Source organism: Geotrypetes seraphini, chromosome 7 (genome assembly GCF_902459505.1).
Source record: "Geotrypetes seraphini chromosome 7, aGeoSer1.1, whole genome shotgun sequence".
Lineage (NCBI taxonomy): Eukaryota > Metazoa > Chordata > Amphibia > Gymnophiona > Dermophiidae > Geotrypetes > Geotrypetes seraphini.
The window spans coordinates 75,127,330-75,140,456 of record NC_047090.1 but is presented as its reverse complement, the minus strand read 5'-3'; the positions used below and the strand labels follow the sequence as shown (position 1 = coordinate 75,140,456).

The 13,127-nt window shown below is 41.7% G+C and overlaps 1 protein-coding gene across 5 annotated transcripts in view; it reads left to right on the top strand.

Annotated features, from left to right (window-relative positions):
• ITPR2 (inositol 1,4,5-trisphosphate receptor type 2) overlaps nucleotides 1-13,127 on the top strand; it is a 665,265-nt gene that overhangs the window by 549,129 nt on the left and 103,009 nt on the right. For 4 of the 5 annotated variants that reach the window (XM_033951965.1, XM_033951964.1, XM_033951968.1 and 1 more), the window contains 2 exons: nucleotides 7,610-7,735; nucleotides 11,623-11,798. In XM_033951965.1, the coding sequence (XP_033807856.1) occupies nucleotides 7,610-7,735; nucleotides 11,623-11,798 (302 nt within the window). Of the gene's footprint in view, nucleotides 1-7,609; nucleotides 7,736-11,622; nucleotides 11,799-13,127 lie in introns of those variants that run through there. The other variant, XM_033951969.1, reaches the window with a different exon arrangement.

Sequence of the window (13,127 nt, the reverse complement as noted above, 5' to 3'; positions counted from 1 at the left end):
GCGTCTTCTCCTCTCCATCCCCCCCCCCCCAGCACCCTTTGTGCGGTCCAGCAGCTCCCTCCCGCCAGCCGGCCATGCATCTCCATCCGTCCCTTTCCCTTACCTTCTGTTCGTGGTTATTTATATAAGGCTATGCATTGTATTGCAGCCGGATCCTTGAAATCACGTCACGTTGACTGCTGGAAGTCTCCTCCGATGCAACCGGAAACAGGAAGTTGTGTCAGAGGAGACTTTTCCAGCAGCCACACATGACATGACTTCAAGGCTCTGTCTGCAATACAACGCATAGCCTTATAGAAATCACCATGAAGAGAAGGGAAGGGAGGGAGGGAGATGCACGGACGGCCGGACGGCGGGAGATAGGGGGCTGCTGTATTGCATGCTCGTTCACTGCGCATGCTCACTCCTTTAACTGCAGAGACAAGACCATTCACTGCTCCACGGGGCAGTGAATGGCCTTGTCTCCATACTCACGGTGACCTTTTTTTTGTCACCGTTTCAGCGGATTACCCGAGGCTAGCCACATGTAACAACCACCTCAACTTTTTGTCTCCTTTGATCCAAACAAATTGGGACATCCAATTTCCAAACGCACCATCTCCAACTGGTTAGCTGCTTGCATTTCTTTCTGCTATGCTCAGGCTGGACTGCATCTACAGAGTCGAGTCACAGCCCATAAAGTCAGAGCCTTGGTGGCATCTGTTGCTTTCCTTAGATTTACTCCTATCGAGGAAATCTGCAAGGCTGCCACTTGGTCCTCGGTTCATACCTTCACCTCTCTTTATTGTCTGGATTCTTTTTCCAGATGGGATGGCCATTTCGGCCAGGCAGTTTTACAAAATTTATTCTCCTAAATTGCCAACACTCCCACCATCCCATTCTGGTTAGCTTGGAGGTCACCCATATGTGAGAATATGCTGCCTGCTTGTACTGGGATAAAGCACAGTTACATACCGTAACAGGAGTTACCCAGGGACAGCAAGCAGATATTCTCACAACCCACCCACCTCCCCTGGTTGGCTTCTTAGCTAGCTATCTGAACTGAGGAGACGCTGAGAAGACATGTGCCCTAATTTGAGGGGGAAGGCACTCGTGCATGCGCGGTACGACAGTCACAAACTTTCTAAAGTTTTACAAGCAAGTCTGCTTGCAAATCTGTCTGCATCGGGGCTCCTTGGATGACATCACCTACATGTGAGAATATCTGCCTGCTGTCCCTGGATAACACCTGTTACGGTAAGTAACTGTTCTTTCTTGCATTAGCCATGCCTACTTCAAACTTATTTACTTTTCCTAATCCCAAAAATTGCTGTTATAAAAAATATTTTGATCGATTTTTGGCTTATCAAGCAGGTAAAGTTTAAGTATGGTTAGATGACTTGATTCAATAATTGCATCATATTGCACCTGTCTACCTTTAGAAAATTGGTTAAGACCTATTTGTTCAAAAAATGTTACTTAATTGATGACTATGTCATAGTTTCTTATTGTATTTTTCACTATTGAAATATTGTACTGCTTTTCTGTGTGTTTTGTATCATCACTGGAATGTCCAGTCCCCGCCTAGAACTTTTTGAGTGTTGGCGGTATAGAACAATAAAGTTATTATTATTATTACTTCAATCTTAAGGCGTCCTTAGGTAATCTAGGCGCCTACATGTTTTGTTTTAAACATTTTTAAGGAGGGTTTTAAATGGCTTTGGCACTTAAATTAGGCACCTAACTTATGGTGCCATTTATAGAATATGGGCCTATCTGTACTAGCTGTACCTAATGGTTGGAGAAGCAGGCTGACAACCAGGGAAGCCAGGATTTAAATCTTGCTGCTGCTGTTTGAGATCTTGGAAAAGTCAGTTATCCCTCCATTGCCTCAGGTACAAACTAAGGGCTCCTTTTATCAAGCCGCACTAGCGGTTAAACGCACGTAATAGCACGCACTAGCAGCTACCGCCTCCTCTTGAGCAGGCGGTAGTTTTTGGCCAGCACGGGGGTTAACACGTGATGAAAAGTCGCATGCATTAACCCCCACTAGCGCGGCTTGGTAAAAGGAGCCCTAACTGTAAACCCTCCAGGAACAGGAAAATACCTATTATACTTGAATGGGGAATATACTCTGACCTACTACTGAGAAAGATGTGTCTAAATCTAAAATCCAGTGGTAGGCATATTGTAAAGTAATAGATAACACTACAAATTAATAGTATACTGGCCTGACCTGAGGAAGGAGATTTTGCTTCTGAAAGATGAATTTAGGCCAATAAAAAGGTATCACTTTATTTTCTTTGTCTTTTTATTTCTTATCCTTTAGCGTATACTAACACAGATACTTAACTAGTTTATCCTAAATTTTAAAAATAAATGTATTTTTTCTACCTTTGTCTGGGTATTTAATTTGTCTAATTGTATTGGTCCCAATTTTTGGTTTCTGCTTTCTTTTAACAGGGTTTCCTGTCCGTTTATCTTTTTCTCTCTCCTCCTGTCTTCATTTCCCCCACTACATCCATCTTGAACATTTAACTTTTCCTTTCCTCCATTTATTTTTCTGTCTGTCCAGATTTCATTCATTCTTATTGCCCAGTCTTCATTTTCCCTCTTTTTAAAGTTTCTACCTACACCTTTCCATCTCTTTCTCTCACTCCAGCTTTCCCATTCCCCTTCCTCCTCTTCCCCAGTCTTCCACTCTATCCTCTTCCCCAGTCTAACTCTATCCTCTCTCCCTTCCAATCAGCATTGCCTCTGTCTATTCCCTTCCATCTAACATCTATTCTTTCCCTCCTCTATCCACCTCAAGTATCTTCTGTCCCCTTCTCTCCTCTCCCCCTTAAGTCAGCATCTACATGCTCTCACTAAACCCTTCTGTTTGGCATTTCTCTTATTTCTTCCCTCTTCCATCTGGAATCTTCTGCTCCCCTTCCATCCAGCTGAAAAAATGTTAGATAAGAATGCTTGCAAAATATATTTATCAACAGGATACCTTCAGGTTAATGGACCTTCAAGCAGCATTATTTTTAAACAACTGCTTAATGTCCATTAAAATAACACAAACTAATACCATGACAACTTTATCACAGGCATTAAAATCAGTAGACGCAACATCATCGGTCTGCCAGGAAAATTAGTGTCCAAATAGTGTTCATATCAAATCATATCTAACAAAAAATTGTGATACCTAGTAGCACAAAATTGAAAAGGTGAGCTAAAATGCCATCACTTATCTGCTGCTGGTTGCTTTTTTTTTTTAATTGTTTATTAATTTTCAAAACTACAACAGTGCAATACAACCAATGCAGCTCATAGTAATACAATAGTCAACAAGCAATTACAATGAGGTAACATAAGATGCCAATGGGCCCCATATTAATTTAAATATATTACCATGTCCTAAATTTTCAGCACTTATTCTTTCAAATCTATAACTAGAGCAAAGACTTGTCCACCAGAACGAAAAATTTAAACGATCACAGTTCTTCCAATTTCAAGTGATCATCTGGATGGCTATCCCAGTCATTATAAGGAAAAGATGACCTAAATATTGATCTAAAGGGGGTTTAACATGTAATATTGTACCACAAATGACTGCCTCATAAGTTAAAGGAACTGATGATTCCAAAATGTTATTAATTTTACCCCATATTGACCTCTAGAAGCTACGTATCAATGGACAATAGAACAACAGATGATCCAGTTTCCCAATGTCTAAATGACAGTGCCAGCATCTATTAGACTTGGAAATATCCAACTCATGCAACCTAACAGGGTCCAAAAAGATCTATGTAATAGCTGGTTGCTTTTTATGATCTACATATTAACATAGTAAATGCTGGCAAATAGAGACCTGAATTGTCCATCCAGTCTGCCCAGTAATCACAGTCATTATTAATTCATTGTCATTCAATGTCGCCCTAAAAACTGTGATCAATTTTCTGGAGATTAACTCTAATCACAAATTTGAAGGGCTTCTATTGAAATCAGAAACAGTGGCAGAAGTAGCAGTGGGTGGGAGGTGGTGAAGGATATGAGTAAGGGTCATGGATTTGATATACTGCCTTTCTGTGGGTACTAGTGTTGCCCGATTCAGGAAAAAAATTTCAATTCGATTCAGCCTACTGAATTGGTTTTTCGATTCGATTCGATTTTCCTGCCCAATTGGGTGTTTTTTTCAAACATCCTGGTGGGTTTATTTTATAGCCTCTTCACCCCCTTTTGCCTTCTCCTAACCACACTGGCGCTGTGGTGTAAACAAAATAAAAAAGACTTTTCCTCTCTCTGTTAAATCCTAGCTCACGTTTGCGGTCTAACACCAGCTCTGGTAGGACACACTTTTCAAATCTGACACATTGTAATCACAAAATGGAAAATAAAATTAGTTTTTCTACCTTTTGTTGTCTGGTCATTATTCAAATCTTGTTGGTCCCAGGCTCTGGTTATCTTCTGATAACTTGCTTGCCAGGGTCTCCTTCTTTCTCCGTGCTAACCATCCATTTGCCATCTCTGTCCTCCCCTTACGTTTCCCTTCCCTTCCCCAGAGGTCTGGCATCTTTCTTTTTTTTTCATCTCCATCCACAGATCCACTTTTACTTAACTATCCTTTCATCCAGCATCTCTCCCTCCTTCCCCACCACCCCAGGGTCCACCATCTCTCCCTTTCTTTTCCCAACTACCCTCCTATCCAGTATCTCTATCTCCCTTCCACACCATCCCTTGAGTCCAACTTCTCTCCTTTCTGTTCCTTCCCTCCCTAAATCCCATTGTTTCTCCCTCTCCTCTATTTTTAGACCCATTATTTCTTTCCCCCAAAGTCCGGCATATGCACATCTCTTTGAACCCCTTCCCTCCCTCTGTGTACTTCTACACCAGGGCCCCCCTCCCCTGAAGGTCATTCCCCCCTGAAGGCCTGCACCTGCTCCCTGAAGGCCTGTACCCCCATCCCTGAAAGCCTGTCCCCCCCATTGAAAACCTGCCTGTCCCCCCTGAAGGCCTATGCTACCATCCCTGGCTGTTCCCCCCCTTAAAGGCCTGTTCCCCCCTTAAAAGTCTGAACCCCCCCAAGGCCTGTTCCACCCCCTGAAGGACTGCCCCCCGAAGGCCTGCCTGTCCCCCCTGAAGGCCTGTGCCACCATCCCTGGCCTTTCCCCAATTGAGAGCCTGTCCCCCCCTTAAAGGCCTGTTCCCCCCAAGGCCTGTCCCACCCCCTGAAGGTCTGCCCCCCCAAAGGACTGCCCCCCCCCCGAAAGACTGCGCACCCCCCTCCCCCTTCCCCCGGGAAGGCCTCCGTGTTCCCTCTGGCCTCCCCGAACCTTTTACCTTATAGCTTCAGCCTGCAGCGTAGATCGCAGTTACAGCGTCTTTGCAAAGTGCTATAAGCTGTTTCCTCCACCGCGATCTTGTCTCTGACGTCAGAGGAAGGGCGGGACTGCAGCAGAGGAAACAGCTCAAAGCACTGCAAAGACCCTGTAACCGCGATCTTCGGCTGCAGGCTGAAGCTATAAGGTAAACGGTTCGGGGAGGCCAGGGGGAACACGGAGGCCTTCCTGGGGGGGGTGCAGTCTTTCGGGGGGGGAAGTCCTTCGGGGAGGCCAGGAGGGAAGCCGGACAGCAGCACTTCCTGACTGACCCTCCCTCCTCGCTCTCTAAAACAGGTGCGGCAGCAGCCAGCCAGCAAGAGCAGTGCTGCCGCTCCTGCTTTAGGGGGCGAGGGGAGAGGGTTCGATTCGGGAAGCTGATTTTTTTTAAATCTAAATCGATTCACCCGAAGTGAATCGGTGAACCGATTCGAATTGGGCAGCACTAGTGGGTACTACCAAACAGTTTACATATATTATATGCAGGTACTTTTTCTGTCTTGGGTTTTCTGTTAACTACCAAAAATCACATCTACATCTGTCGCAAACCCTTAATTCATGGGGGCTGTCTTGGACACAATTCAGGGTTGAGCTTTTCTACCAAAGCAGAGAGTCATCAATCTCATTCATCTGTGTCAGACAATCTCCACCCTCAAGCGTACTTCCGTGAGTCAGATGCTGTGCCTCCTTGGTCACATGGCATTGACAGTTCACATGATCTATGTTATTGTCTCCAGTGATGGATGGTACCACATCAGGATACTCGGGAATCTGCCTTTTCAGAAACTTCAGCATCAAAAACAGACTACAGATGCTTCAATTCTGTGCTGGGGAATTCATTTGGATGGTTTATGCACTCGGGGAGTGTGGTCTGTCCAAGAACAAAACCTCCATATCAAACATCCATACACAAGATTCTATCATGACATGGTAGTCCTTTGGATGCATGCCAAATTCCTCCTTAAATAGTCTCTGAATTTCACCTTAACCAATGCAAAATTTTGCCTGTCTTCTTTCCAAAATCACATTTTCTTCATGGAGAAGCAACCCATTCATACTTTAGTATGCAAGCATGCTCTGGCATACTATCTGGACCATACTAAGCCCCATAGGAAGTCCTCTCAGCTCTTTGTAGCTCTTGACACTAACAGACTAGGGGTTGCTGTTTCCAAGAGAACCATCTCTACTTGGCTAGCAGACCATATGCCCTTCACATATTCTCAGGCTGGGCTGACAATGCAAAGCCGTGTGACAGCCCACAATGTACTGGCTATGGTTGCCTCTATTGAGGACATCTGCAAACAGGTACTTTGTCCTCAATACACACATCACCTCTCATCATGTTACAGTACAAACCTCCAGAAGAGACAGTCAGTTTGAACAAGCAGTTCTGCATAATGTTTTCACTTCCTGAGTGTCATCTTTCACTTCAACCCTGTTGGATTTCACCAGGCTCATATTTATTCTATGTATAATCTCTTCCACAGTCATGATCCTGTCAGCTTGGAAGTCCCTTATGTGAGAATATAATGTCTGCTTGTCCTTGGAGAAAGTGAAAAAATTTACCTTTAGCAGATGTTCTCCTATGACAACAGGCATATGTTCTCCCAACCTAGTTAGTCTCTTAGCTTTCTTACTGAACTGGTGGCCCCTCAAACAACTTTCGCACATACATGTGAGCAGGTTGCTCTTCAGTAGTAGTATAGTTCTCAGACATGGAGCATCCCTGAGCTTGGGCATCAACCACTTTGAGTGCCTGATTCAGTCCTATTTGTCGTTGGAGAAAGGAAAGTTGCTAGTTGCAACAGGTGTTCTCCATGGACAGAAAAGCTAATCAAGAACAAAATCCCATCTCTCCCTGAAAGTTGCTTCCGAGCTCTAAGCTAACTGAGGAGAATGAGACGGTTGCTGCACATGGGAAGAACATGCATATTCCGAATTTTACACTATTTTTGAGCTCTGGGAGGGCTGCCTGTCCCAATGCCATTGCATGCATAACCTCATCCACTTATGTGCCTGGCCGATCTTGCATGCCTATGGAGAATAGGCATGCAAGGTAAACAGCTTTACTCTTTCCTAAAGGTAAATCCATTGCAATTAATATATATTTTTAATTAACGAGTTTTTATTTCCTGAATTTTATAGGATTCACCAATAAACTGAGTAATATTTCTAAAATGCTAGTGATGGAATCCTTAAGTTAAGAGTACATCTACCGTACTCATTCATCGTATTCTAATGATCTATTCCTGTATTTTTCTTAATAGATAACCCTGCACTCTTCTGGTTCTCCAGACATATTTCTCTCTGGGGTAGCATTTCATTCAATCTTGCTGTTTTTATCAATTTAGCTGTTGCCCTTTTCTACCCCTTTGGAGATGATGGTGATGAAGGTAAGTCGTTTTTTAATCATCTTTTAAATGCGAATGTTTTCCTTGTTATCAAATCCACTCTGAATAAAGAGATCTACTTTTCTATATTATTCACTTATTTTCAAATTAGTTTCTGAATCGCTCTGTTTTAAAAGTATACAATGCTGAACTCTAGTAAAATAAGAGGAACTTCTATGTCTATTTGTTATACACTATCCCCCTCTTCTGTGAAACTGCGCTAGCAGTTTTTAGCACAGAGAGCCACGCTGAATGACCCACGCTACTCCCGATGCTCTTAGGAACTCTATGAGTGTCGGGAGCAGCGCGGGCCATTCAGTGCGGCTTCCTGCGCTAGAAACTGCTAGCTCAGTTTCGTAGAAGAGGGGGTATATTTAAAGAGGGAGCAACTTTTACAAAACAAATGTTTCCAACACCTCTCTTCAATAGGCAAACCTGAATGTGAAAACATTTTCGTATTACATTTCTAGATAACTAATTGTATGTTCAGAGGTCATATGAAGGTTACGGAGTACCTATGAAAACAAAAAGCTGTGGATACTGATGTTCTGGAATTGATTTATTATACACTAATATACTACTTTAGCTTGTCTGCGGTGTTCTTTGCTCACATGTTTAAAGACAATAGACTGTTTTCAGTCCAATTCTTTATATGTGCGTTTGCAAACCATTGGACTCCTGAAGATAGCGTGTTCACCAAAACACGGACCATGTAGGGTCCATTTGGACTTTTATCATTGTATTTTTATGGGTTTATGTGTATGAGTGTACAATAAATCAATTCCAGAACATCAGTATCCACAGCTTTTTGTTTTCATCGGTGAATTGTTTTCACTGCGGATCATTGGGTCTTCTTTTTTTTTTTTGTTGGGGTTACCTAGTACCTACCATTCCTGTGAAACAGTGTCAAGGCATGCCCTGGCTTGTGTGGGCTTAGGACTGTTGCTACAGTGACCAAATTAAGAATAGTAGGAAGATCTAGTAAAAAAAGAAAAAAATTCCAGGTGATTGCAAATGAAGACTCATAGTTTCAGGATCCCAAAATGTGGTCCATAATGAAGCTGAAAGGTTGAGAAAAGAGGAGCTACTCATTCAAAAAGACCAATAAAATATGTTATGCAAAAATACCATTTTTCTACAAGCCATTTCATAATAGTTAAAAAATATTGTCCCATTTATATAATTGAAATTCTTAGATAAAACAAGTAAGGAAGCAGTGCTGAGTATGGCCCATTGCATTCTTTCCAAACCTTTTGTGTGAATGTGTTTTTGTGTATTTTTGTTGTCTCTGTCTGTGACCTGAAGGAAAGTGGAGTTAGATGATTTGGTTAGAGCAGTTTGCAAACCTTCCACTGGTTTGGAAAGAATAGTAAAATAAAACCAGGTATGTTAATACTAACTACTGTATTAGATATCACTATCTTGGAACCAAAATAAACCAAAAGAACACTGTGGTATGGTGATGATCCTGAGATGGACTTTAATGAGAGAATAAAGAAAGAAGTTATTAGACTGTATTTCTTTGGTTTGTACTATCTTGGAACCAAACAGGAGAAAACTGCCTTCACACTAGTGGACAGCAAATACAACAACAAAGGTGACCAATTGGTGTTCAGTCTCATTTATTGTGATGGACTTGACACGGTCATGTTTCGGCCCACAAGGGCCTGCCTCAAGAGACTTCACTCTTGCTTATGAGGTCACCGGTAGCGACAACTACTCACACAAACCCAAAGCTCATAAACAAGAGTGAAGACTCCTGAGGCAGGGCCGAAAAAACGATCGTGTCAAGTCCATCACAATAAATGAGACTGAACATCAAGTGGTCACCTTTGTTGTATTAGATGTCACTATCAACAGATTTCAACAAATGGATTTTATTGCTTAATCACAGGATATCATTGCTCCAAGGCAACAGATGTTATGCTTCTCCAAAATTAGGAGGCAATACACATAGCACCCAGTAACAAACTGCTTTCCACTCTATTCCCAAACTGTTCTCTCAGTCTTTCCCTCCAATCACGTTGCTGTCCTATTTCTAACCTTCCACTTATTTCAGAGGTCTTGGAAAAAAGTTTATTTTCAATGTGCTGCTTTTATTTAAAAAAATGAAAAAGAATTCATTATATTTAAGACAAGCTTTCTTCTGTGCATGTCACTGTACCTGATCCCTTTTTTGGCCCCTATGAACGAGCTGAGGCTGAATATCAATATCAAGGCCAATAAGAGAGCAATAATTAATTCTCTCTATCTCAGTGCACTCCTTTCATAGTTCTCTACTTATTTGCTAAACTGCACCTACTCTGTCTGTTTTGGAACTTTTTTTTTAGTTCAATCATCTTTATTGATATTTGTATTTTATAACAAACAGGTAGTAAATGACCAGTAAACTGAACAAGTATAACATAAGCAAGGTTGCATATTGTCATACACTACCACATAATGTAACTAAAGTAGGAAACATTTTGGAACTTTTACTCTACAACCTGCAGTCTTCCTTTTGGCAAACCCCAAGGAATTATCCTCATCCCTACTTTGTTAAAACTCGTGCAAAATGCATCAACAAGACTTGAAACCCAAATAAGGAAATTACCGGTAAATCATATTTCTGCTGTCCTCCAGAAACTTTACTAGCTTTCAGTATCCTCCCCTCCCCTCCCCCCCCCCCCCCCCCCCGCCACCCAAAGATCCTCTACAGGATTCTCCTTTTAGTTCATAAGGTTCTGCTTACTGGGATCACTTATTACAATATTTCTTTAATTTGCTCATTACCATCATTTCTTCACTAAAACAAACACAGCTCTATGATAAACAGCTTTACCAGACCAATATTCCTTAATTCCTTAATTAATGAAGTTTTGCAGGATCACTCATATTTTCCACAAATGGTATGCATCTTACAAATTCTGTCAGAGGTATTTAAACTTATGATGACAACTGTATACTCTTTTTTTTTTCTCTGTTTAAAATCTGGTTCTGTTGCAAATAAGGTTTATAAAGTCACCCCTGTTCATTAGATGTCTATAAATTATTATCAATATTCAAAGAAAGGAGACCTGTTTTAATTTAATCTTCTTTTTTTTTTTTTTAACACTTCACCTGTTAGAATACATGCAACTGAAAAATATAGATTGTGCATCAAAGTGAAAAGCTGACAGATCTTGGAAATAGTTGTCTCAGCTGGGTTTTTGTCAGATGGAATGTTATATGCTCCTATTATACCAATTTCTTCAAACAAAAATTCAACCCAAGGCAGTATACAATAAATAGAATAATAATATAATTAAAGAGTTCAGCATAAGAAAACAGGCTTCAATAATGAATGCATGATGAGCACATTGCTAAAAAGTAGTTACTGAAGAGGTGGTGAAATAGCAGTGTTGCCTGCATTGCAAGATAAAATACCACAACAGAGAATTTTATAGTTACTTTAAGCAAATTTGGAGAACATAAGAATTGCCGCTGCTGGATCAGACCATCGTGCCCAGCAGTCCACTCTCACGGTGGCCCCCAGGTCAAAGACCAGTGCTCTAAATGAGTCCAGCCTATAAGAACATAAGAATGAACAATATCACACTGATAATGACCCTCCCCAATTTCCCCCACAACTAACTGGGAAACGACATCCACTCCCTCCTGCCATGGTGACCACCTCCCCCAGTGGTCTTTATACACATCCAGAAGGGAGGGAGAGGGGTTAAGGGGTGATAGGACTGTTTCATGAATACTGAGTAGTTTGAAAGTATTGGTTGTTGATTTTTGTTGAGATATGTTGTTTCACTTTCTATGAAATGTAAATAAAACCAATAAACAAGAAAAAAATAATAATTTTATAGTTTTCTCAACTTATCTTGTTTTGAAAAAGTGTGTTGTGTTTTGTCTCTTCACAGGTACACTGTCCTCGTTGTTTTCTGTCCTCCTTTGGATATCAGTGGCATTTTGTACAGCAATGCTTTTTTTTTTCCCCAAGCCCTTTGGTATTCGGCCATTTTTAGTGTCAGTGATGCTCAGATCCATTTATACAATAGGTCTTGGACCTACTCTTATTCTCCTTGGTGCAGCTAATGTAAGTAATTACTGATTATTGAAAGTAAATGTAGCAAAGTAAATAAGAACTAACCCTTTCTTTACAAATTTCAGTATATGTACTTCTGTATGAAAAAATGCAGGGTTAATTGGCATTAATGTACATAAACACCCTAGGCATTATTCTATAAAGGCACACATAAATCCAAGGGTGGTGTACACATGGTTCGAGCAAGGGAGGGACGTGGGTCGGTCCAATGGAGGCCAACTGAAACTGCTTTTTTCAGTTTGGGTTGAAACCAAAACTGTCTGAAAGCTATTGGCTTAATCTGAAACTACAGCCATAACTTCTCAACTGATTTGGACCAGAGCCAAAACTGAAACAAAACAAAAAAAAAAAACCTCAACTATGGTTATGTGAATGTGAACCAGTGAGGATTGTCAGAGCTTGCAGTCTGCAACCCTCTACTAAATCTAGTATCCAGTCAAAGTATTATAATTTAAATAATTAAAGACCATATTTTATCTCCCAGTAAAATACCTAATATATAATAAATGTTAATCACTTTGGTTGTACAAAAAAAGGGAGAAAAATCCAACGTGGTCTGCAGTGAAAAAACAGCAAGCAGAAAACAACAAAAAAACTGCAGGTAATGTACAAGATGCAGGCGTTGTTTATTAATAAAAATGCAGTGACATATACAACCTTATCCCAGGACAAGCAGGCAGCATATTCTTTACGCATGGGTGACGTCACCGACGGAGCCCTCGGTACGGACCTTTTTACTAGAAAGTTCTAGTTGGCCGCACCGCGCGTGCGCGAGTGCCTTCCCGCCCGACGGAGGAGTGCGTGGTCCCCAGTTTCTTCGTTTCCGCGGAGCGAAGAAGACGTGTGTTTTTTCAACAGAGTTGAAATCCTCCTTTTGCCTTCCCGCTCGCGTTATTTTTTTCGGTTTTTCACCTTCGGGTACTTTTTTCTTCCCAATTCCAAAAAAAAAAAAAAAAAAAAATCTTTCTTTTGTTTTATTTTTTCGTTCCTACCCCGGCGGGGCCTATTGCCACGATCCAGGCCTCGGGGTTTGATTTTGCGGAGGCCGTGTTTCCATTCATGCCCCCGCAGCCAGGTTTTAAGAAGTGCCAGCGGTGTGCACGCCCGATCTCCCTCACTGACCCACACAATTGGTGCTTGCAGTGTCTGGGACCAGAGCATCGGGCGGACTCCTGCACCCGCTGTGCCACTCTTAAAAAGCGCACGTTGAAGAATCGTCAAATCCAACAAAATTTACTTTTCGGCACCGGCCCGTCTATGGATTCGACATCTTCATCTGCGGCACCGTCGAAATCGACACCGACCACTTCGACGCCGCCT